General features: G+C 32.3%; 1 protein-coding gene across 1 annotated transcript in view; it reads left to right on the plus strand.

The window, feature by feature from the left end:
- Positions 1-233: 233 nt before the first annotated feature.
- LOC142317448 (uncharacterized) overlaps positions 234-27,725 on the plus strand; it is a 30,194-nt gene continuing 2,702 nt past the window's right edge. Inside the window, exons 1-6 of the mRNA XM_075354015.1 lie at positions 234-294; positions 1,066-1,165; positions 9,414-9,601; positions 13,791-14,026; positions 19,848-19,956; positions 25,156-25,300. Coding sequence (XP_075210130.1) covers positions 234-294; positions 1,066-1,165; positions 9,414-9,601; positions 13,791-14,026; positions 19,848-19,956; positions 25,156-25,300 — 839 coding nt within the window. The remainder of the gene's footprint in view (positions 295-1,065; positions 1,166-9,413; positions 9,602-13,790; positions 14,027-19,847; positions 19,957-25,155; positions 25,301-27,725) is intronic.

Raw genomic sequence — 27,725 nt, forward strand, 5'->3', positions numbered from 1 at the left:
ATTAATAATTATTATTGTAAATAGTTCCGGAATGATAAAATTAACATTTGTTTGTTGTAGTTTTAATCTCTGTGTAACGGTTCAGAGCGCTTGACGTTTCGATTCGATTACATTTGTGACCCGGTGGATAATTGTTTTTCTTTTTTAATATTTTATTCGCATTTAAATAAATATCACGTTTTGTTGATATAGGGTTTTTTGAACCAAAAATTGCGTATATTTGCCGCACGAAGATGATGCCATTTAGAAATCTGAAAGAGGCACAGAATTGGTCATTATCTGGTCGAACTCAAGGTAAAGTTTTTATTTTGTCTGCTGATTTTTCCTATTAGTTAAATTTAAATATCACTTAAGATATTGTTGGATAAATAATACATTCTCATCTTTTTCTGTTAGGAAATATATTTTCTTCAGGCTAATAGTAGCCTATTTCTATTCTATTAACACTTTTTGTTCAAATTGTCATAAAAAGAAAGACCAAGACTTCAACTGAACTTAACTGCTTGCTTCTACTACATCTCATTACTTTACTTTCAGGAAGAAAAAGCAATTTTTCAAATAATACTTTTTTGTTGTGTCAAGAAAACAGATTATTTGGTTGTAGATATTTTTATTTATAGAATTAAAAATAATAGGAAGTTAAATAAATAAAATTAATAATAGTAAAGTAGGCTAGTACACTTATTCATTTAGAATAATCTCATTTGAAAAGTTAACTAATCTCCTAGTGATATTTGAAAACATATAACAAAATAATTAAGTTTCAAGTTTTATCCTGCATGAAAATAGGTTGGCTGTAAAATTGAAAACTTGCTTTAGGCTATTCTAGTTTTTTATTATTATTGATTTGCTGAGACACGTGGTCTCAATCCCTATTAATCTAAGTATATTATGGTGATGTACAAATTTCTATATTTTTCCTTGCTATGATTAAAGGTATAAACCTCCAAAAATCAAAGTAAAGTGGAGGTATCTATCTATTGGAATAAACATTTAAAACGTGTGTTCTAATAAAGTAGGAAATGATGATTTATTTTTGATAGATGTAATTTGTTTGTTTTGTAGGAGGTAATAGTAGTTCTGCAAATGAAAATTTTAATAATGCAGAATTGAATGATGCACCTGTAATGCAGTCTGTGCAGAATAGAAATTTTTCTATTAGCAGGTAACTTTAATTACTGTAATATCAGCTGCTCCTATTGATTTTTTTTTGTTTAATTTTATGCACATTTTGTTTTGTTTATGATAAGTATTCCATGAAATTAATTTTTCAGTAAATAAGCTATTCATTTTTTGTAACTGTAACAAAATGGGATATTTGTTTGTTTTCTTGGCTCTTTCCTATATCTATATGTACAAACCAATTGCTTTAAATTTAATTTAATGTTGTTCAAGAATGAGACAGGTGGTAACTGAAAAAAAATGACCACTATTTGTTACAAATTATTTATGTTTACCTTCTGTGAAATGATTAGCAATAATGGAATTAAGTATTAAAATGCTGTCTTCCAGTTTGGAAAATACTAATGTCTTTGTCAGTGTTTCCTGCCTACAGTCACATATTTGAGAGGTTTTTGTTAGAATAATATCGTATAATTTATTTTTAATTTTGTTGAGCTTGTTAATATTATAAACTGAGGTTTTCTAGATATTTGTTGGTGAAATTTCATTGCATTTCTTGTGATAGATCTGCAGCATGAGGCTGTGGAATCCACCAATCACAGAAACACTGACAAATAAAGCTGAAATACCTGATATCCAATTTAAAAGTTAATTCTACGTTGACTGAAGATTCAGAGTTGTCTATAAGTTTGTAATATTTTATTCTAAGTGGATACTAGGTAAGAGTTTCCTCATTTTTATTTGCCAAAACAAGCAATGGCCTGCTTGAAATAACCAAAAGACTTAAAGATTACTAACCTGTCTGTTTTTAGCTGATAGAAATGAAAAAGAATATTCTGTTATTTAAATTTGATGTATAGATTATGGATACACACATTTATATTAACTTAAGGTAAGTATAATTAATTACAGTGCTTGTCATTAACATGGAAGTACTATTTTATTTTTTAAATTTTTAAAGAAATCAAACTCTTTTAATCTAATCTCTTAACAATATTTTTGGTTTCTTTTAATAATTATATGTAAGTATAGCAGAGCCATTTTAGCAAGGAACTTTTCCATCTACTTACAGCTGTATATCTAGCCCCCTGTGTAAACGCCTTACTATAACTGCTCGGATATAGTATATAAAGATATACTATATTTCTTATTTTTTTATCTATGTTCCATTAGAATTAATGGCTGTCAAGTGGGTAATGAATCTAAAGATTGATTAACAACTTAGTTTTATTTGAGCTTTGTATTAGAGTACTGAATTCATCTAAGAGGTATTGATGAAGCAAGTGTTAATTTATATAACTATTAAATAATTTCAGTGTGATAAAAGGGGTAACCACCAACACTTGTTTTTTTTGCTTGATGATATTCACTACAGAAACTTGAAGCTTGTGCATAGGAATGTGAAATGTAATTTTTATAGCGTATGTAAAATGACATGGTTGACCAGGATTTGAACCTGGACCTCCAAATGAAAGGCCGAGACACTACCACTCGTGCCATGGAGGCAGACATGAGAAGAATCACAGCTTGTAAGTGTAAGTTTCTATTCACTGGCATCTGTATTACATGTCTAGAATTGTATAAAGCCATCTTTAAAATTGTATAAGTTATCTTTTGGTAATTCCAAGATGGAAAATTTTCACTGGATTAGAAAAATGAAATTTGGTATGTCTGATTATATTTAATTATGAAAAAACTGACAGTTTTGATCATATAGATCTCATAAGGTAGGCCTTTCAAGATCACCTTTTTTGAAGTGGTTCAAATTTCATAAAGAAAGTAATACTACTAATTATATCTAAACAACAAAATATATTTAAAATCTTCGACCATAAAAAATTGTAAGATTATACACGTTTTATAATTTTATAGACTTTTTAATAATAAAATAAATCCTTTGCTAATTTAACAACTAAAAGTTTGCTGAAGAAGCAAATATTTATATATTAAATGTAAATAAATGTGATTTTGATTGTTTATTATCAAAAGTTATATTGGAGATACTGATAAGTGAAATAACTTAAATGAAATAAGTAAATTCTTATTTATGAACATAGACTTTATCAAAAAAAGACTTGTGATGTAAACTTATAAAAAGATACAATAATAAATTAAAGAGACTTATTTTCTTCTCTGAAGAATCAGAATGAAATATGCTGTTAGATGAAGTTATTTTCATCAGTTATTAATAGTGTTCATTTTAAAATGTGATTAGTGTTATGTTTTTAAATTATTGGTAATATTGTTTTTTTTTTCAAGTGAGAGTAAATAAATTTCATATTTAATGTGTTTGTGGCTTTCATGTTGTAACTAAAATCTGGGTATTTTGGTTGATAAATTTGCATTTATACCCAGGTTTGTAATGTGATTTACAAATGTTGGTTCTGATTTGTGTAATGTTTGTTTATGTTTATTGTATCTGTTGATGAATGTGCATCTAATTTACAAATATAATGTTTAATGTAGTCATTATAACTTTAATATTTTTCTGGATCATTGTATTGTTTTAGTTTTTATCTTTTGTTTGTAGATGTGTATTTTATGAGTGGTTTTGTGAATAACACAGTAATATATTTCGTGAACATGTTAACAATTTTAAGTGTTTTTCAGTTTTTTAAACGTAAATAAATAAAAATAATTTCATTCTAATATTTTATAATAATTCATAAATGTTTAAATAGTATTATACATCTACTGAAAAAGGAAAAAATACATGATATCACTTTTTGCTTATGTGAAGAAATTTATTTAATTGCTTGCATACACATCTCAAGTAAGATGTCTATGTAATTTATATCAATTTATAAAATTTCTTTATTATTAAATTTTACATAGACACAATTTTGCTTATAAGCCTAATTATACTTTTCACTTTGCAACAGTAAAAATGTATCCATGAGCCTATTTCAGAACTAAATTAAAGTAATTATCTAAACTGGAGTAAATGTTAATCTCATAATATTTAATTAATAATTATCTAACTTTTAAATCTTTTTATGTACGTATAATGTTATTGAACTTTTCATTTTATTTTAGTTAAAATATGAGTTCAGTTATTATTAATTATTGATTATTTATACCTGTTATATTTCTACTCTTAGTTAACATTATCACGTAATAAATTAACTATTTCTAGAATGTATAGCAAAATACTATTATACAACCAAAGATATAACTTGTTACATTCATTACATCCAAACAAAATATAGCAGAGAATACTCATATTTAATGTAATATATCTCTAAGTACGAGTATACAGCCATTAGTGTGTTAGGTATTATTGCATGTGGTTCTTTATGTAGTTGTGAGCTGACATGGTTATACGTAACAGGTTCTGTTAGAAGAACAAAGAAGCAAAATATAGTTTTGGTGTTTAACATAATTGAATATGTTGCAAATAAAATGTTAATTGTTATGTTTTCTAAGTATTTTGAAAATGTGCTTACTTTCTACATCAGCTATGGTAAGATCTGAGAAATTCTGGCCATACATTTTGGCACTGATGGGAAGTTTTAAATTGACATCATTATGCTAATAACTTCATACTCCAATACAAAAATAACTCAATATCATACATTTCTCAGATTTCTCAAGAAATTATGTTAATTTCACTACAATTAATGACTACCCTACCATCCCATGCATAGACAATATTTTACAGAAAACTAGGAAATCAAGAACACATCTTGTGACAAAAATACATACTTTAAATCCATCAACCAAACTTTAAAAAAAATAGCCAAAATATATTTTATATAACCTTCTCATTTACAGAAAAGGTCATTTTATTATTTTCAAAAACTCATTTAAGATCGTGTGATTACAAACAAAAATATAATATATACTCATTAACACAGTAATCCAAGTGCACATAAATTGAACTGCAGAGACTGCACTAAACTAAATCAGGTGTACATTCACTCATAGGTACTAGGAACTCAAATAGTCACTATACACATCAGAATCAACATTTACAAATCTTCCCATTAAAACTGGACATATGTAAACCAAGAAATTACAGCATGTAAAATTTATGAAAAGCATATATAAAAATTATAAATTCAATACACTGAATGACAGATTCTAAATGATTACAACATATTGGATAATAAGTATATATCTTAACTAAAAAATATATGGTTTCCTAACAATTTTAAGATGATAAACATTTCTGATGAAACTACCATCAGCAATAGCAATAAGGAACAGGCTGCATCAGAGCTCTGTAAAGATCAGGCATGATATTGTTTTGTATTTAGAAAGTGAGTTGTTTTTTTATAAATGGTTAAAATATTGAATTGATTTGTAATTACTTTTTTTTATTGGTTATTGTATTTTGTGGTTAGTTCTTACTAATTTTTTTACATTTGACTTTATTTTTTTCTTTTTTCTCTTATTAATATCAGAGTACTGGATCTATTAATCTATTCTTTCACCACTCCCGTGCAATCCTTTATACATCAATATCCTTAGCTTAATAACTTCCTTGACAAATTCACCTCACAATTCAATGTTATGTTTGTCATATTGATATTAACAAATCTTTAGTGTATTACTAGCTATTTTATTCCTATAATTGCGTAATATAGATAATTCTAATTTTAAATTAACAATAATAGTAAATTTCTAGTCTTTTTTATAGATAATTCTTTGTTGTTATATTCACTATTTGTTTACCATAGATTAGTTTCTCTTTATGACATCAACCCTAATTTATTCTGAGTTAACAATTTATTTAGGCTACTAAAATACCTTCTGTTTAATGAAAAAATCAACAAAAAAACAGTCGTTTCATGATTCTACTGACATTATATTATTATCCATTTTTGGATATTTTTGTATATGTTGTGTGTTAAGAACATACTATCAATAGTTTGTTATTTGTCTGAATTTTGAAATCAACCTACTAATCATATGAATAATTTTCACATTTATTATTTTTTTGTCTTCAGTCATTTGACTGCTTTGATGCAGCTCTCCAAGATTCCCTATCTAGTGCTAGTTGTTTCATTTCAGTATAGCTCCTACATCGTACATCCCTAACAATTTGTTTTACATATTCCAAGCATTGCCTGCCTGCACAATTTTTTCCTTCTACCTGTCTCTCCAATATTAAAGCGATATTCCAGGATGCCATAAATGTGTCCTATAAGTCCGTCTCTTCAATTAACTATATTTTTCCAAATGCTTTTTGCTTCATCAATTTGCTGCAACACCTCTTCATTTGACACTTTATCCACCCATCTGATTTTTAACATTCTCCTATAGCACCACATTTCAAAAGCTTCTAATCTTTTCTTCTCAGGTACTCTGATCGTCCAAGTTTCACTTCTATGTAAAGCTACACTCCAAACATATACTTTTAAAAATGTTTTCCTGATGTTTAAATTAATTTTTGATGTAAATAAATTATAATTCTGAATGAAGGCTCGTTTCACCTGTGCCATTTGGCATTTTATATCGCTCCTGTTTTGTCCATCTTTAGTAATTCTACTTCCCAAATAACAAAATTCTTCTACCTCCGTAATCTTTTCTCTTATATTTTTATATTCAGTGGTTCATCTAATTATTTCTACTACAATTCATTATTTTTGTCTTGTTCTTCTTTATTTTCATGCAGTAGTTCTTGTGTAGGACTTCATCCATGCCGTTCATTGTTTCTTCTACATCTTTTTTACTCTCAGCTAGAATTACTATATCATCAGCATATTGTAGCATCTTTATCGTTTTATCTTGTACTGTTACTTTGGATCTAAATTGTTCTTTAACATCATTAACTGCTAGTTCTATGTAAAGATTAAAAAGTAATAGGGATAGGAAACATCCTTGTCGGACTCCCTTTTTTTTATTATGGTTTCTTTCTTATGTTCTTCAATTATTACTGTTGCTGTTTAGTTCCTATAAATGTTAGCAATTGTTCTTCTATCTCTGTATTAGAACACTAATGTTACTAAAATGCTGAGCATTTTATTCCAGTCTATGTTATCAAATGCCTTTTCTAGGTCTATAAATGCCAAGTATGTTGGTTTGTTTTTCTTTAATCTTTTTTTTACTATCAATCTGAGTGCTAAAATTGCTTCCCTTGCCCCTGTACTTTTCCTGAAACCAAATTGGTCTTCTCCTAACACTTCTTCCACTCTCCTCTCAATTCTTCTGAACAAAATTCTAATTAAGATTTTTGAAGCATGACTAGTTAAGCTAATTGTTCTGTATTCTTCACATTTATCTGCTCTTGCTTTCTTTGGTATCATGACTATAACACTCTTTTTGAAGTCTGATGTAACTTCCCCTTTTTCGTAAATATTACACACCAGTTTGTATAATCTATCTATCTCACCTGCACTGCACAGTAATTCTGCAGGTATTCCATCTACTCCAGGAGCCTTTCTGTCATTCAAATCTTTTAATGCTCTCTTAAATGCAGATCTCAGTATTGTTTCTCCCCTTTCATTCTTACTTCCTCTTCTCCCTCTATAACACTATTTTCTAATTCATTTCCTCTGTATAACTCTTCAATATATTACACCCACCTATCGACCTTTCCTTTTGTATTATAAATTGGTATACCATCTTTGTTTAACAAATTATTAGATTTTAATTTATATACCACAAACTTTGCTAAACTTTCCTGTTTGCTCAGTGTATTTTATCAATGTTCATTTCTCTTTCCACCTCTGAACACTTTTCTTTAATCCACTCTTCTTTGGCTAGTTTGTACTTCCTGTTTACAGTATTTCTTAATTGTCGATAGTTCCTTTTACTTTCTTCATCACTAGCATTCTTATATTTTCTACGTTCATCCATCAGCTGCAATATATCGTCTGAAATCCAAGGTTTTCTACCAGTTCTCTTTGTTTCGCCTAAGTTTGCTTCTGCTGATTTAAGAATTTCCTTTTTAACATTCTCTCATTTTTCTTGTACATTTTCTACCTTATCTTTTTTACTCAGACCTCTTGCGATGTCCTCCTCAAAAAAAATCTTCTTTACTTCTTCCTCAAGCTTCTCTAAATTCTACCGATTCATCTGACACCTTTTCTTCCGGTTTTAAAACCCCAAATTACATTTCATTATCACTAAATTATGGTCACTATCAATGTCTGCTCCAGGGTAAGTTTTGCAGTCGACAAGTTGATTTCTAAATCTTTGCAGTATTTGCAAGGTATTTTTAAATACCTTGCAGTATCATCTGGCTTTTTCCGTGTATATATTCTTCTATTATGATTTTTAAACTGGGTGTTGGCAATTACTAAATTATACTTCGTGCATAACACTATAAGTCAATTCCCTCTTTCATTCCTTTTGCCCAGTCCGTATTCACCCAGTATAATTCCTTCCTTGCCTTTTCCAATGCTTGCATTCCAATCTCTAACTATTATTAAATTTTCATCCCTTTTATGTGTTTAATTACTTTGTCAATTTCTTTGTATACACATTCTACCTCATCATCATCATAGGTGCTTGTAGGCGCATAAATGTTAACAATCTTTGTCTGTTTAGGTTTAGATTTTATCCTTATTTCAATGACTTTATCGCTATGCATTTTGAAATACTCTACTCTCTTCCCTATCTTCTTGTTCATTAGGAAACCTACTCCTGCCTGCCCATTATTTGAAGCTGAGTTAATTATTCTAAAATCACCTGACCAAAAGTCGTTTTCCTCTTCCCACTGAACCTCGCTAATTCCTACTACATCTACATTTATCCTACCCATTTCTCTCTATAAATTTTTTAACCTACCAACCTTTTTTCTACTTCTAACATTCCATGCTCCGACTCGCAGAATGTTATGTTTTAATTTTCTGGTGATCCCTTCCTTGGTAGACTCCACCTGGAGATCCGAACGGGGGACTAGTTTACCTTTGGAATATTTTACCAAGAAAGGTGCCTCCATTATTTTTATATGAAAATGCAGAAAAATACATTTTCTTGGAAAAAAAGCAGCTGTAGTTTTCCATTGCTTTCAGCTGCGCAGTACTAACAGGATTGAGTGATATTGATATGCCGTTTAAGTCGTTCTGACCTACGTCCTTAACAACTACTGAATCATTCCTTAGTCTGGCTCTCAACAGATACTTCTCCCATATGGTTGTACTTTAATTCCAGCACTCTGTATAACTGAGCACTCAAGCCTCCTCACCATCGGCAAGGCCTCATGATTCATAGAGGAAGAATTTTCACATATAATTTGTTTATTACGATAAAATTTTTTTTCTTTCAAAATTTAAAATTTTATTATTCATGCTTTTTCATTGTGTGTTTATAATTAATTTAAAAAATTTTTCCTACTTTAGGGCTGTGACTGGTAGAATGAATCCAATTTCTTCTAATCAACATGCTTCAAATATTAATAATATGCAGCATTCTTCAAGCATAATTTCAGGTCTACATCAACCACTTGGATCAATTTATCGGATTCAACCGAACAGCGGTTTTATCTCGCAGTGGCAGAATCAGCAAATGACCTTTGATATGATGACAGGTAGTACAAAGCTTCCAGAATTATTGTGCTATATATAGTAAGCAAATACAATAATTTATGTATATGAGTATATTGAAACAATGATTATATATTTAGTTCTGATAACGGTCCTGGTTTTCTGAAATTTTTTTTGTAGAAATGTATTTTTGTATTAATTATTTCTATATCATCCTCATGTATATGTATTGGAATTTTGTTCTCTTAATTGCATTAACTATATTCAAATGAGTAAACAGAATAATCTTAAACAATTGTGCCTAAGCAGGTATTTCATGATGAAAAGTTGTGTCACGTACTGGAAATTAAAGGGGTGGAATGAACATAAATTGGCAATTGTTTAAGTTGTACAGATTCCCGTAAATTGCTCAAGTTAAACAAAGTACTTGCAGTTTCATTGCATACTGTTTATATTTATTAGTGGCGAATAATCATTGGATTGATGCTCTTATCACATTCACTTTCAAATAATATATAAAACAATGACAAGTTGTTAAAAGAAGAAATTCTATACTAATCTGTTGAAGAAAATAAGAACTAATGAAACATGTAGAAAAATGTTTAATAGAATAGGTTAATTGTTGTCAGCCATTATGTTTCTTAATTGGCAATTATTTCTGCAAAGGCATAGAATATTAGTATGTAAGACATTAACACAACAATAATGTGAAACTAGGAAGCATTTTGTGTCAGTGAAGGGTAGTTTGAAATTTAAAATATTAAGATGCAGATGTAGTTGTAAAGGAGTACAGGTTAGTTCTTACAAATCAGTAAACTAACAGATGGGGATGAACAGCATCTTGGTTTATCATTCACTATCAATATAAATAGGCCTCTACTAGAAATTTTATACTCTTGTATTCAGCCAAAGAAGAAAAACATTTGGTTGGTTTTGAGGTTACAAACTATGTCTTGTAGAATATAGAATAATACAAAATCCAGTCGTTAAATTAAAATACTGTAATTTAACTATGTCAAAAAACACACTGGTGGAAGATTCTAACAGAGAAGTGTAAAACATACTGTATTTCATTTTTATCATGTGTGTGGAAACTGTTAAGCAGAGAAAGAAAAGATAACGTATTCCTTTTATTAAAATATTACTAACTATACTTTACACAAATCTACCAGAATATGATTGTTGCAATTAAAAGGTTGAACTAGTAGTTGTCTGTGACATGTTTATTTATTTTTTCCGCTATAGATGAATACTATTTATAGATGTCATTATTACTTTTTATGATGAGGATGAAATAATGGAAATATGCCAAACCCTTGCTTGGAATTGAACACAGGATTGAATGAGAAGCCAATATACTAACCATTATATCAACTGGCTGGCCAGTTATCTCTGTAATAACTATAAGTTTGTACTTCGTGCGGACATCCAGTAGAGTTATGAAATCTACCTTTGCGAGGGACAGCATCTTATTAAGGAAGGAAAAGCTAACTCAATGTACAATATAAAAACGATTTAATCAAGAAATCAAAGAAAAGTGGCAGTCATGGTTAATCCTTTTGTACAGAAAGATTGACAAAAATGGTTATTTAAGTTTTCATCACAATTTTGGGATAAGAAGGCCAAATAAATCTCTAATGATTCATGATTGTATAAATATTTTATGTTTGACACATTTTTATTTAAGCTATGAGGGTAAAGCTATGGGATTTTATTTTTAAATATAATTTTTTTTTATATAGTTTCCTGGTTTAGAAATATTTATTGCAGCATCATAGAATGAAGCTGGTTGCATCAGGAGCCAATTGCGCACGAATCCCTCCATGCCCTCATCATCTTCAAATTGTTGCCCTCCTAGAGCTTCTTTAAGCAGCCCAAACAAATGAAAATTGCAGGACAATAGGGCTGCAGGGAGGATGCAAGTTGAGTCCAGTGCATTTGTTGTAGTTTTAAGACCGTTAGAGCTGCAATATGGGGCCTGGTGTGGTCGTGGAGGAGGATGGCCTCTTGAATCAGTCGGTCTTGTCTTTTACGGTGGTATGTACCTCGTTCAACAGCTTGCAGTAGTAAGCAGCATTGACTATGTGTTGCTCATGCAAAAAATCGATGAACAAAATGCCTCGCTGGTCGAAAAAAAACTGTTGAAAGAACCTTGTCAGCAGACAGTCAATTCTTGGCTTTCACTGAGGCTGCCTTCTCTTTCTTCCACCACACCATACTGGTTTGTTTTGACTGGGAAGTGTAGTGAAGGACACATGTTTTGTTGCAGTTGACGATCCGACTCAAAAATGCACCACCTTTCGCAAACCTTGCCGTAAGCCTCTAACAAAGCTCCAAATGTTTCAACTTCTGACCTGCAGTCAAAAGGCAAGGAACCCATCTGGCACACACTTTATGAAACTGTAGGTTGTTTGTGATGATTGCTTGACAGCTCCCATAACTTATTCCAACCTGTTCTGCAATTTCAGATACTTTTGATCATCTTCAAGAATCTCTCGAACCGCGTGAATGTTTTCAGCTGTAATGCTGGTCCAAGGATGGTGATGGTGTTCCAGATTTAACACTTGTTCTTGGCCTTCCTTGAACACTTTATGCCAGGCAAATACAGGAATCCTTGACAGTGCTTGGTCCCCAAAACTGTGTAGACGATCTCCGGAAAATTTCTGTCACTTGAACTCTATCACAAGTAAATATGTAATAATTATGCATTGTGCAGTGGAGGGGTACACCTGTTGCTCCAACATCATGAGCGTAACTAATGAATTGGTTGGGAATGTGGAATGGCTGGCTCTCCCCACTCCTAATGACCCCATCCAAGCATGCTAGAAGCGCAGGCCTAGTCCTACCAACCGCAGATGCTCAGGAACAAAAATCCTGTTTATATTTGATTTACACTTGTATTTGTCTAAATATGCATGTTCATGAAACATGACTAACACTTTAAGTTTGCTTAGAGAAGTTATGATATGGATCAGGAATATATTGAATGATAAATAAAATAGTTATGTTTTATGTGATTTTGCTTGTTTTTCTATGGCTCAAATTTCATGGCTGATTCTCCGCATTTATAAAAGATTAGTTAAATGAGTAAAACTTTTGTAATTCAGTGTAAGAAGTCTCTAAACTTAATGTTATTTTAGTCTATAACAAATATGTTTTAAATTCCTTTTGTGGGTGTGTGTGCATGCATGAGTTCATAAGCTGAATTTTCCTGATGATGTTATAATAATTCCTTATCATTGTTTCAGCCATAATCTTTTTTGTGCTCTAATTAACAAATAAATTTTGCTGACAATGATTTAATATCAACAAATTTACTAACACTGTATGAATTAGGTATGTATTAACAACTGCCTATAGGTCTCTGTTGAATGAAGGTGCATCGTATAAGTTGTAATTTTGAAATATATACATGATTTACACTAACATTTACTTATACGTTATTCATATGTTTTTATTAGTCCACAGACTTGTGCGGTTCTGAGATTAGATATATAAATAGCTGAAATATTTTCAAAAAAATTCATTTTATTTGGTAGGATCACTTTATTTTAAAAACCATTAGTCAGTTTTAGCCAAATTGAAAATTAAAATTGTATACAAAGTAATGAACAATTTGTAAGTAATAAAGGTACATAATAAAGTAATAATTATATAAACATTTGTTTTGTATTTGTATCAAAACTATATATATATATTTTTGATTTTATATTTGATTATATATATATAAAGTCAGGATTATGATAAGTGTTAAGTGTTTAATACAAGTTTTACAATTACTAAAAGATGAAATGTGGCCCAATCACGAATAAAATATAAATTTAAGAACATGGAAATAATTGCCTATAATTATTAAAAATAATGACACCTTAGCAATTTGTTAAGTCTGTCTACTAGGTTGTGAACAACTAACAGCATTGTCTTCACAGATAACCACTTAGTGTCTTGCTCACCATCTACACATTTCTGATACAATATAAATAGTAAGTTATCATCTCTGACTTACTACTATTGAAATTCCAGGTACCACTCACATAGCCAGTAAATCATTACTAGTTTCTTAAATCTATATGATTTCCTTCAATTACTTTAAAAGATATAATTTTAAATATAAAAATTTCAAGATTTGTAGTGAATTTTGATCTCTTTTTTTCTATTCAGTATTTATTCTAGAAAAAATTAGTTTTGAAATGGTTTTGGTAGTTATAAGTATACTGTTTAATTTGATTGCAGCGCCAGTTAGACAGAGTGCTCCAGGAACTGGTTTCCAACCAAATAAAACTGTACAATTTGTTACTGCAGAAAAAGAGCTTGGGGTTATGGAGAGAAGAATGTATTCAATTGACTCACCAACTCAACAGGTTATGTCTTCCCCTGTTGTTCAGAAGAAGAGTCATTTTAAATTTGCTTTACCTTCAACTTCTACTTCGAATGATAAGATAAATATAAAAAGGGAATCTATGAAAAAAGTAAATTTTGCTGTAAATATTTTTCTGTATCACTTACATGTGCCTAGATTAGCCTATGAGCCCACCTAGTCTAGTGGTTAACTCATCATCGCAAATCAGCTGATTTCAAAGTTGAGATTCTAAGGTTCAAATCCTAGTAAAGGCAGTTACTTTTATACAGATTTGAATACTAGATTGTGGATACCAGTGTTCTTTGGTGGTTGGGTTTCAATTACCCTCACATTTCAGGAATGGTCGACCTGAGACTGTATAAGACTACACTTGATTTACATTCATTTTTTACTGGTGCAAGATGCTATAAAAGCTTAAGTATATTTAAGAATTGAATGTTATCTTTCATTTAAGAATTGTAAATCTTTCCTGGTGGTTGGTTTCAAAACAGAGTTGAAAAAATTTGGCTTTTAGTACCTATATAAAATTTGTAAAAAAAAGTACAGTTTTTAGAACAGAATGTGGTCACTTCTTAATGCTACATAGCAAAACAGCTCTATAAATTGGAACAAAGTTTACTCTGTATTCTGCAATTAGCAACTGCACTTTTTTGTAACAAAATTTTTTTCCCTTAACAAAGTTATGAAACAATGAAACTGCAGTACCAGGGAAGCAAAAGAAGGTACTTTTATTGGGTAGTTTTTGTAATTCTTGCAGGTCTTTTTCAGGTATTAATAGAATGCAACTATCAGTGGCAAGAAAAAAAAGAATAAGGTGTAATGAAGTATAAAACTCAATTTTTTTTCGATAATTTGTCTCATACATAACTCTTTAAGGTTAATTGTGTTTTTTTGTGAAAAATACTGTAAATATTTGTATGAAAAATATAATGGAGTATGCAATCTGTTTACACATTGTTTCTAATTTTGTTAAATTAGAAACATTTCATTTAATAATTAACTTGTTTCAAACACTTGGAAACTACAGTTTTTCTTAGACACTTAGTAGTAGTAATAAAATTGCTAAGAGTCAAAATAATAAAGAGTTTGTTAAAATTGTGCAGATATTTTCCCATGCAGGAGGTTGATAATTTGGGGCCTGACCAAACTAGTCATATTGAGCCAATGGCTTTCTGGCCATCTCTGAACAATACCATCTCTGGCATTGTTCATGAACAAGGGAAGCAGATGGCTACAAACCCCAATAAAAAAGCCAGATAAATATGCCACTATTTTCTATATTTAATAATTATTGTAATGTGTTTTTTAGTGTTTTATAATTTTACTATTTTTCCTGTGATATTGTACATTTTGAATGTTAATTTTTTTGTCTTTTGACTGTTTATGTCATATGTTGTATGCCAAATGATAATTTTATTGTTTTAATTGAGATTTTACTATTGTTATTTCATTAAAATTTTATTTTGCTTGTAGTATATGGCATAGGCACTTTACATATATTAATGCTGTACTGTGTGAGGAATATTTTTCATTGTGATATTGAATGTTTTAATTTTTAATTTTATGAGGTCTGTAAATTAAGTTATGAGACTGGTTCAGAAAAACTTTTTATTTACAATCCAATTATACATGAACTCTATCACCTTTGAAATAGTTTTCTTGGGAAGCTACACAACACTTCAAACGGTTTTCCCACTCTTCATAGCAATGTTGGAACTCAGAACCCGGAATTTCCTTCAGATGGTTGGTTACATTTTTTTTTAAATGTTTTCTACTGTTCCAAAATGGTGTCCTTTGAGTTGTTTTCTTAAAGTTGGGAACAGGAAAAAGTCACAGGGACTGAAATCAGGTGAATAAGGTGGTTAATGAATTACAGGAATGTTTTTCTTTACCAAAAACTCATTAATTGAGAGTGCAGTGTGACAAGGTGCAATGTCATTATGCAGTATCCAGTTGTCTTTGATGGTTGGTCTCACTCTGGCAACTCTTTTCTGCAGTCTTTCAAGAATTTCTTGGTAAACATATAGATTTACAGTCTGCCCTTTAGGCAAAAACTTGTTATGGACAATGCCATTACTATCCAAGAAACAAAACATGGTTTTGATTTGCTCTTTTTAGTTTTTTTGGTACGTGGTGAGATTGAAGTGTGCCACTCCTTGCTCTGGTGTTTTGTTTCCGGGTCGTATTCAAACATCAAAGATCCATTACCAGTAATAACATTTTTTAGAAAATCAGGGTGTTTGAATTCGCCCTAGAAGATCGCACGTGGCACACTTCCACTCTGTTGTTTTTCTGTTTAACAGTGAGGTTTCTTGGGACCAATTTTACACAAACATTTTTAATGTCCAATTTGTTTTTCAAAATTTGATGGACTATAGGATGGTTCATATTCAATTGTTCTTCAATCATTCTGACAGTCAATCACCGATCGTATGGTATCATGTCTCTGATTCGCTCAACATTGTCATCACTTTTTGATGTCTAATGGTCTTCTAGAAATGGTTCATCCGCAACTGAAAATTCCAGCCATCTGAAAATGCTTTAAACCACCTAAAAACTTGGGCTCATGACAGAGCATCATCTCCATACGCCCTTTTCAATTTTTAAATAGTCTCAGTAGTATTCTCACAGTTTAACACAAAACATGATTGCACAACGTTGCTCATAATTAGTATCACGAAAAGTTTGTTATGTCTCATGTAACAACAATAGACCAAAAATACTAATACCTAATATAAATCAGCTGTCCATATAACTATATGTTTACTAGTAACTTTACAGTGTTGCAACTTCGGCTGCAAAAAAAAATCTAATGTCATTTACTTTATTTATAGACCTTATATATGTTTGCTGTTATTTAATTTTTAATTTTAGTATTATTTACTTAAATTTTTTATTATAGTAATATTATGTTCCGGTGCTGATAACAATGCTTCATTGTGCGTCTAAGGGAAAAACAAAACAGCTATCGCTCTCCCCATTCATTTCTGTCCCAAATCTTCTCTTTTATCCCCTAGTACTTTCCTTTCTTAATCTCGTTTATTAATTTCATCCTTCATTTTCCTTGCTTCCTTTCTCTTCCTAACTGACCCTTCCAATTCAATTGTCAAGATTCCATTTCCTCTAACCACATATCTTAACCAGCTACTGTTTCTTTGTATACTTGTGCATAAGTGTTTTTTCTTCTTATTCCTGTTAATGAACAGTAAGATGGAGGAACTATTATCTTACTTTTTTCATATCCACATCTCATAAGTCGCAATCCCTCATCCTCTTCCTTAACATCCATGCTCCACTTCCATACAACCCATTCAATACATATTTAGCTAACCTCTTCCTTTACTCTATATCCAGGCTTTTACTATGTAATTATGTTCTCTTCTTATGGAAGACTTTCTTTACCATCATTAATCCTTCCGTTCATTATGCTCTTCCAGTTCCTTGGTTACCGTAGTAGCCAAATATCTGTATTTTTTTCTATTCTTCTTTCACTTGTCCTTACTACTAATTCCTTATGTTGTTTACTTCCATTACTTTAGTTTTTATTATATTTATTTTCATTCCATAATTTTTCATTCTTTCCTTCAGAGCTGTTAACAAACTTTGAGGCATATGTATGCCTATCAACTAGAGTTGCTGATTATATAATCAGTAAACTTTATATATCTTATTTTTCATTCTCTTATACTTATTTCTTCTTGTTTTTCTTCAGTTTTTCTTGTTTATTGTCAGTAGCTGGTGTGGATCACAAATGTTTACAAATTTTCTTCCTTTCTGATGCTGATCAAATCTGTCGTCATATTAATATTGTTCCAGACTTGAAAGAGGAAATAATAACAGCACTCTAGCATGTTTTGCTGGAACATATTAATTTGATCAGGAAGTTTAAATGCAATATTCACAACACACCTTTGGGTAATGCAAAAGATTTTAATTAATGATTCATGCTGATCTTATACCTGTTAATCAGCATAGGGTTGCTATAATGCTCCAACTACTAATGAGGTTGCTGTTTTACTGGTAAATAAAGATAAAGGACCTTAGAGATAAAATCGTATGTTGTTGTGACTGTCAAATGCAACATGTGTCTGAGCTTCATTGCACTTATGATCCTTTACAATATCTTGAAGGTTGAAGATGGTTATTATCTAACTATTCCGCTAAGTAATAATGAACAAAATAAAACTGTTTCCTGCATGCAATTTTATGCTTATCAACATTTATGGTTCGAGATAACATTGACAATTTTTTACATTATTACAGAAACTTATTCAATCAATATTATGCTGACATGGCCAAGATGATAACTGAAAGATTAACCTTTATTTTTAATTTTTAAAAAAAAATTACGTGCTGATTAAACTCATCTTCGAGATACTGTGCAAAAAGACACAAATGTTAACGGTAACAAAATGGGTCAAAGTGTCATACTTCTTTAAGAAAGACACGCTTGCTGATTCTTCTATCTGTCAGTCTTTGCCTAAATTGACAGAATTATTTGCAATTATATAAGTTTTTTTGTCATCCTGCCCAACCAAACCTATTGTGGGTAATGTTCCAAAAGTATTTTTGTAAAGATATTTTATATCAAACCTGATGTCAAACCAATATCATGAGATTAGAATTTCAGATAAAATATTGAATAGAGATCTCAGTGGGATTGAAGATAATGTTGTTATGTTAAGTGAGAATTACTTATGTTATTTCGCTTTACCAACATATGATAATCAAGAAGCTATTAATGCTTATGATACAATGTTAAGACTTTCTTTCAACGTCGATGAACAGAAAGAATTTATAAGTATTAATCTTCCTAAATTAGTATCAGATCCATGTCAGGCATTTGATGATATAAATGACAGTGTTGCTAGCATCAACCCAAAGATGTTTTCTCTTAGATGATGCTCCTTGGAGGCATTGAGAAAACTTTCTTAATCTATTTGCTTCTTGCTCAAGGCCACTCAACCAAAAACATTGCAATTGGTGTAGCATCATCAGGAATAGCTGCTACACTTATAAATGGTGGGAGAACTGCACATTCCACTTTTAAATTATCATTAAATATTAAATGTGGGCGAGAATCTGTTTGTTCTATTTGTAAAAATGGTCCGATTGGACAAATTTTGCAAGATGCTTAACTTATTGTGTGAGGTGAATGCACAATAAGTCATAAAGTTCATATTGAAGCCATTGATCGAACTCTTTGAGATATTAGATCATGCGGTAAATTAATGGGTGGTATAACTTTTGTGTTTGCTGGAGACTTTTGGCAAACATTGCCTGTCATTGCGAGAGGAACTAGGGCTAATGTTATTCAGGCGTGCCTTAAATCATCACCCTTATGGAAATTTGTCCTTACTATTAACTTAAGAACTAATATGAGAGTTCATCTTGGGGGTGGCGATACTAAATTTCCCTTACAACTACTAAACATTGGAAGTGGGACTCTTCTTCACAATGATGGTTACATTTCTATTGATAACATCGGTACCATTGTGCATTCAGTGGATGATCTCATTTCCAATATACTTAAATTCTATAAGTACAGAATATACTAAGTACAGAATATCTTACCTTAATTTTACCATGAAATTACTTTCATGGGATCAATAACAATTTTCATTTTTACTACTTTCAATATGTAGTTTAATAAATATTTGATTCATGACTTAGGATGCAAGATCCTGAAAGCACTTTCATGTTAATATTAAAGGTATATAATCTCAATTTTCTATACTAGGTGGTTTATATTAATAGAATTTAAAATTTAACAGTACAGAAGAATGAATCTTAAAAAGATTAATTTTCGTAAAATAATTTGTACATATATATATATATATTTTTTTTTTTTTTGTAAGGTCTTATGCATATAAATATTGTTAAATGAATTACTTTTCTTTTTTGTTGTAAATGAAGAAAATAATTTTCAGGAATTTCTGGAAACTTCCACTCATCATCTTGTAGGCTCAGTTGAGCAAGTTATTCGTTGGTATCAGATGGTAAAGTCAGCTGGCCTTTTTGCCATTTATGAAGTGCATGGTGAGAAAAATATTTTATTGTTAATAGAAATAATTTTGTTGAAAATAAAACGATTCCACATAGGAAACATGATTTTAAATAAACTTTTTTTTAATTAACAATTGGGTTCCTGAGCCAGATGATAAATTAAATCTCCTTACAACTAAGTCATTAATTGCTTGGAGCGTCATATTAGTAATAAAAATGATTACAGAATCCATTCAGCTCGTCATATTCTAATAAACTGATTGTTACAGATTACCTAATGTAAACAGTTACTGAGTGCAGAGTTTTTTTGAGTAGTTAATTGCATACTATTGAGGTTTTGCAGCTAGTGATGCCACATAAGTTAATACTACTTCAAAAAAAATGACCAGTATTTTAAGGACAATACAGTTATGTTATTAACCTTCAACTGGTGACGTGACGTCAAAATGACAGCGTGTGTCTGGTCGCTATGTGATTACCCCCACCCATGAGCACATAATGAAAAATGCTTTGCAGTAGCTGGTTCTTTTTTTAGTTGTATTTAGAATGCCGTGCAGTGAAAGTTTTATTGCATCTGTTTTTTCTCAATTGAATGTTCAACATCTAACTGATTGGTTTGCTTGGAATTTCTCCTGCCATCACCCCATTTGGTCGCCCTAAAGCATAAGACTGAATGTCTGTGCTACAAGCAGCTACTGAGCCTAAAAACAGTTTGGCGACCTGTGTCTTAACTAGCTCCTAGAGCTAACCCTAAAAGTGTGAGCGTGGTACCATACACCACTCGCTTGCGTATCCCACCGCCCACTTTTCATATATCACTAAAATGGGTAGGTGCATCCCGTCAACTACTAAAACATAGACTATCAACAATTAAATTTATCACATCAAAGATAGCAATTTGCTGTCACGTCTAGGCCGCTGAATGCCAGCAAGTACTTGTCCACCATTAAAACACTTGGAGCCTTAGTCTGGCTGTTAGCCAGCCATATCTCTCGGTTAGCTTTATACAGTAGGAGTTTTTTCCCTTAGGCAAACTACTGATGTCAGTTGAACAAAGCAACCGCATCAAGGAACTCCCACTTGGTCTGACATGAAAAATGGTCAAAATGGTGGGAAAATTAATCACTCACAAGCAATGAGTCAATGTGGCGAGAGCCGCATTGACTCGCCGCTTGTGAGTGACCAATTTTCCCCTTGACCTTAAGTTCCAGGTGGCCTGAATTCTGGCTCCCCGCAAGAGCTGGGCAGTCGCCATATGTTTGCTTGACTGGGCCTCCCCGCAGACTTACAGTGCCAGTTGAAACTGATAGAAATATTGTTTTAAATTTACATTGTTGAAGAGCACTCAGGCTCCTATTGCCCATAAAATTGATGGAGAGGCATACCATCCGCCCAGATCCTGTATATCTATACAAGGACCTTCCCTTAGTTGTGGCGTGCTATTCTTGCTGCCATGCTTCCATCGCGAGCTGTAAAGCCTCCTCAGCTGGTGGGAGATGGGCAACTGTTTGAACGTCAAACTGATATGTGCTCACTGTTTATATATGTATAATTTCCTTTCATAAAATGATCAAATAATGCAGATTTTTGCTTAAATATAAATTTCTTTGCGTCCAGTTGTTTCAATTTTATTAGCAAATCATATTAATTTTTTTCAGTGTCAAAATGAACATGAATGATCAGAATTTCAAAGAAACAACTCTTCGTGAACTGGATAGATGGGAAAGCAAGGATTTGGATATTGATGAACCAATTACAGGTCAAAATAGGGAACAAGATGCAAATGGTAATCAAGAATGTGCTATAGATGGAAAATGAGAGGTGGTGATTGTATATAATGCATACATTTACAGTGGCAAGGGTTCTAATGGAACTGGATTGTCAAAAGAAGAAAATAAATTTTCTAAACCAGCACAGTCCACAATGCAACTGGTAGAACCCCTGTCTGGCTCAAATAGAAACATAAGAAGACTACTGGCAAAGCAGCTTTGTTTGCAGAAGTATTTTATTGCTGTCAGCGCATTTACTCCATCGGTTCAAATGATTGTGTAGATGAAATTTTATTTCTGTTCTGTGGCAGATGTGCATTCAGATTGCTTATGCCAAAAAGACCAAATGAATATGTACTAAAACTGATTAGTCGTGATACAGATTCACAGATTAGATATTTATATAACGCATACATTTACAGTGGTAAGGGTTCTGATGGAACTGGATTATCAGAAGAAAACAATTTTCTAAATCAACACAGTCCATAATACGATTGGTAAAACCCCTTTATGGCTCAAATAGAAACATAACTGGGGATGATTGGTTTTCATCAATTGACTTGATTGAAAAACTGGGAGGTAAGGGCTAATGTATGTTGACACCCTAAATAAAAGAAAATGAGAAATTCCAGCAGAATTTCTTCCTGACAAAAAATGAAAAATTTAGGGAAATTTATACGGCTTTACTAAACAAATGACCTTCTTGATTTCTTATGTACCAAAACATAACAGAACAGTAATATTTATTAGTTCTATGCATCATAATAAAGGTACCATAAAAGTAATAAGCCTGAGATTATATCCTACTATAATAATGCTACAAAAAATGGGGTTGATGGTTGTAACAAGATGTGTATCAATTACTCTTCTATTTGGCGTACAAAGAGGTGGCTGATGGTTTTGTACTACATATTAATTGATATTTGGGCAATGAATTCTGATATTGCAAGACATACAGTCTTGTGACAGATGCTTTCACTCTCTGAAAGTAGTAGCAATGAAGTTAATTTTCGCCCTTGCAATGCAAAGATTTTATAATAAAAGAATTTCTCGAGGTATATGAATTTCATTAAAAAGAATTTTTAAATTGCAAGAAAAACCTGACCTGAGGTACTTCCAACAATTTGCAGAAGGCTGCAAGACCAAAAGACACACAGTATCTGCCCTGCAAAAAAGAAGAAATGGACATTGTATTTGTGTTATGAATGTAAAATCTCTGCACGTTTAGACAGTCTGAAAAAGATTTGCCCAAAGTGGTATGAAGATTAAACTACTACTTTTTTTTTTATTTCAGTTATTTTTTTATTTATTACAGTAATTATTATCATTATTATTATCACTATCATATTATATTCACTCTTATTTTTATATAATATTAATAAAATATAACTATGTTTTCAAATCTTAATAAAATGAAAAAAGCAAAAGAAAAACCAACAACTCAAAATTATGACTTCCAAATTCTTTATTTCTCTTTTTATTTTTTTAATATTTCTTTTCCTTCTTTGGGATTCCAAGACCAAATTCCTTGGATTTGTAACCATGTGTGTCTTTTGTTGGCAATTCCTTTGAAATTACAGACAATCATATAACAATGGTAAAGGCTGTAAATCAGAATGATTTCAGCCACCAATTACCTAGTTATCGCATTTTCTAGGAAAAACCACCTTTATATCTTTCTCAGAATATATATGAAGTACTAATCCAGGTGTGGCCAACAGTTTTTGCCTCTGGGCCGAATTGGAAAGAAACCTTTTTTCACGGGCCGAATGAAATATTAAAATTAAAAAATGTTATATACAAAAATGATTCATCTAAGTAAGCAATATTTTATTATGGAATTTGTTTGTTGTACTTTTATTTAGATTCATTAAAGAAAAAGTTCGTTCACAAACATAAGTTGAGCTGAAGATTACTAAATATTTTTTGGTAAATTTTTTAAATTTCCATATTTTCTGCTTATAATAAAAGCTAATGCTGAAAAATTTTTTGCGGGCCGCATAAATTCATTACACAGGCCAGATTCAGCCTGCAGGCTGTGTTAGCCACGCCTGTAATAACCCTTAGAATAGAAACCTATTCAAGTAGGCTCTCATCTAACTAATTATTTCAAACTATGAAGTATTCTTTCAAATAAATTATATTGCACTTTAAGTGCTGTACAGGTTGTATTCCAGTATTTATCTTAGTTTTACTGTAAATTTGTTTACTTAGGGCTGTAAATTGCTTCTAATTTACAGCCAACCACTCAACTTGTATATAATCTTTTACTTCCTTTGGAATTCGGCTTTGGATCCCATGTTATTGAACATTTATATAAATTCATAAAACCTCTATTATCGCTTATCTTTGTTGATGGTAAACATTCAATCACTACCCTTCGTTTCAACCATACATATATTGGTCGAATTCCAGTTTTTGTGTTGTGTGAAAGTTGTTCCAAACATTCTTTGTAATCTAACAATATGTACTTAAGTCAAACCCCTCAATATCTCAAGTTCTTTTTTGTCATTATTGTATAAAAGTGTTTTACTGTATTAAAAAGTGGTTTAACGTATTAAAGGTGTTTTAAAAAGCTTTATTCGCTTAACAATAACTAAAATTAAAAATTTACTTAAAAATTATGTAAAAAGTAATAAAAAAAAAGTGGTGTCAAAATGATGTTACTTTTCCGTATGTGTCAGTGAAACCTCACCAACTAAAAATTAAAAAATCTTAAGGCTGAAAATTGACAGGCATATTTTTTCTAATGTTTATTCTTACATATAGGTTAATTAAATGTGCTCATTCGGCTTTACTGATACATGTGAATGGAATAATATCTTGTTTTGTTTGAGTTTAAATAATCTTTATCAAATTAATTTATGTATTTGACTAGTTAATTCAAGTTTTGTATTTTCAAAAAGAAGGAATTATAGAACATTTCTGAATGTTTTATTACCAAATTTTGGAAATGTACATTAAGAAGTCAGATTTTTTTCTGACTACGAGAACATTGTATTTCTTCCATTTTTATCTTTTTACCAAACATAATTTAAGTTTTACACAAACATTCAAGGTTAGCAGCATGAACATTCAATGATTCATTTGGTATAACATTTTTATCTCCATGCTTGTTTTCAAAATCATATTATTCAAAGATATATAGCACCATCACTGCCATGTTTGATAGAAAAAGGCATTTATCACAATAATTTTCAGTTTTTAATTCTACTGTGGGTGTTTATTATCATCAAGAGGATGATATAAAATATAAATCCAAAAATAAGTAATTTAAAACTGAAAAAAAAAACAGGATCATAAAATACATAGTAAGAAAAATAGTAGTGCACAATAAGTGAAATACTTTGTGTAGTAAACAGTTAGGAAAATGTTTTTACTCATTGAAATTTACAAATTTCTTAAGTAATTAAAAATGTATCTTGTTTTTGTATAACTTTTAAAATCATTTGTATTGTATTAGGTGTGCTGGAATCTAAACATGTAAAATCACTAGACATTGTTATAATAACAATAAAACAAGAACCAAAAGGTCCAACTATTCAAGGTATATTTTGTGCTGTTGATCGACCTTTTATGGATCACTTGCAACCAGGAGATAAAGTTGTGTGAGTAAAAAATTTGATCGAATAAACAATACAATTAATGTATGTTTTTATATCAGTATGGTATTTTGAATAAAATATTTCTGAAATGTCAGCATATTAGTAAATATTACACATATTTGTTTCGTGGTAAATGTGATTTTTTTCTTCTTATAAAATGATTATTGGTTAAACTACCCTCAATATTTTATGAAAAGTAATATTTATTTCATGAATGCATTTCTTGCTGAAGGACTTAGTTTAACTTTATTCTTCTACTTTGCCATCATGAGGATGATCACGTTAATTTGTTATCTTGTATGATTTCTCAGTTATTAATATTTGTTTAAAATGTTAATTGAAAAATCTAAATTAATTTTTTATTTTTGTGTAAATTAAAAAGTGAGCATGTGTATCCATCCATTCATCCATTTATAATATAGCAATTCTTTAAGGCATCATCCAGTTGCTCCTCCTCAGCCGGTGCTTTCCCAAGATTGCCTCAGAGATGTGAGGTGGGAGATCGTTACGGAGGGGCCATGCGGCCTTCTTCGTAGTGCTATAAGACAGTGCCTCGTTTATAGACGACGTGACGCGATCGACCGTGTCGTCGATGTCCTCCGGTGTGGTCAGGAGTTCTGGATCTACCGGCCTAAAATCCCGTTGGAGAGCTTCATGAAACTTTCCAGTTCACTAACCCTTGGGGAGTTGGTGGTGGGTCTCACCCGGCCCCTGCTAGACCCAACTCCAGTAAGACCGGAGAAGTGTCCGAGCTGAGGTTCTCGATAGTTTTCTGCAAACGGCATTTGTACCGCTCTCAGAATTGCGATGTCAAGCACATCATGTCTCGACCGACCATTTGCACTCACGAAGGTGGGCACTTCAGGGCCTGTGACGACTAGCCTGCGGGCCCTCGCTTCTTCGAATAACAGCCTGACATTAGCAATTATTACGTGGATATTCCAAGACGTGTGCTTAGGATTGAGATCGCCCATGAGTATGAAGGGACCATCCCAATTTTCCAGCACGGCATCTAGGTCAGCGCCGGGTACAGCTAACTTCGGCCTGTTATATGCCGAGATCAGTCTGTATACTGCGCCTAGATGTTGTACATGTATGCAGGTCTGTTCCGTAACAATAGTGTGGACCTCGACCCTCATATGAGTGATTCGTCTGTAGACTAAAATAGCGGTTCCGCCAACGGCGGGGCTTCGGCGTAGCACTACCCTGTCGGTTCTGTAGGTGAAATAGTTACGAAGGGTCAGTGATTTGTCCGGCTTGAGGTGCGTTTCTGCTAGCAGTATCACATCAATTTGTAGGTCATCGGCCAGACGGCATAGCTCCGCCGTCTTGCCTACTACGGAACGCGCGTTCCACTACAGTAATCGCAAAGTTTGTCTAGCCATACCGGGTGAGTAAGGTCATGAGGCATTCAATCAGGACTGGAGTAGGTCCCTAATAGATTTCGCCTGTAACAGGCGGAGCAATACAGCCAAAATTTCGGGTAGGACGTCCTTTATTGACATTCTCGCCAGAAAGTCGTTCCCGGCGCTCTCCTTCAAGGACACGACTTCCGGATTTTTCCCGTCGGGGCGGCAGGGTGTTTTTGACGCCACCTTTGGTGGGTGCCGAATCTCGGGAGCTCTTACGGGTTTTGCTACAGTTTGTGTTTTGGTTATTACCCGCTGTGGTTTTCTCGAATTTTTGGCTTCTTTTGTCGCCTGTGAGGTAGTCTTAATTTTGGTTTTGGTCGGTTTTGTGGCCGCGACCTTCTCGGTCACTGAAATCCGTAGGGGCTTTTATTGCGCCTCTTTTCCACCGCCGGGGTAGCCGCGGGCTGAACGTCTTGCGGCTGAGGTTTTGATACCCCCCTGGTGACCCGCGCCCAGCTACGCCTGTCAGTGATCGCGGATTTCTGTGGGGTGCTTTTCTGTCGGACCAAGTGCTCCTAGTAAGAAGGGCATCCCATATAATTTGTGGGGTGAGGCCCCTTGCAATTCGCGCTCGATGCGGTCTCTTATCGCGACTTTAGGCAAGACGTCGTTTCGTGGTCCCCACCACATTTAACGTAGAGCTGTGCCCTGCGGCAATAGTTCGACGAGTGGCCGAACGCTTGGCATCTGAGGCATTGAGGGGACCCCTCGTGACACGAGTGCCGTCACGATTATTTTACAGTAAAATATACTGTCCTGGTTGTAGATGCTGCTGGTGACTGGAGTTTTTTTACGGGTTTCCCTACCGTCCCTTGAGGTCTGCTTTTTCACTGACGCCACGTCATAGCCTAGTAAGGAGTACTCCTCTCCCACTTCTTCGCAGGTAGCCCCCAAAGGGGATACCGGACCATGAATTTAAGCTCCCTCTCCTTAGGGAGCTAGTAAGTGCAGAAGCCGATGCGCTTTGAGTGCAGAAAATTCTGCACTTCCCGGAAATCACCTTCGCTGCTTAATTG

Source organism: Lycorma delicatula, chromosome 1 (genome assembly GCF_047948215.1).
Source record: "Lycorma delicatula isolate Av1 chromosome 1, ASM4794821v1, whole genome shotgun sequence".
Taxonomy (NCBI): Eukaryota; Metazoa; Arthropoda; class Insecta; order Hemiptera; family Fulgoridae; genus Lycorma; species Lycorma delicatula.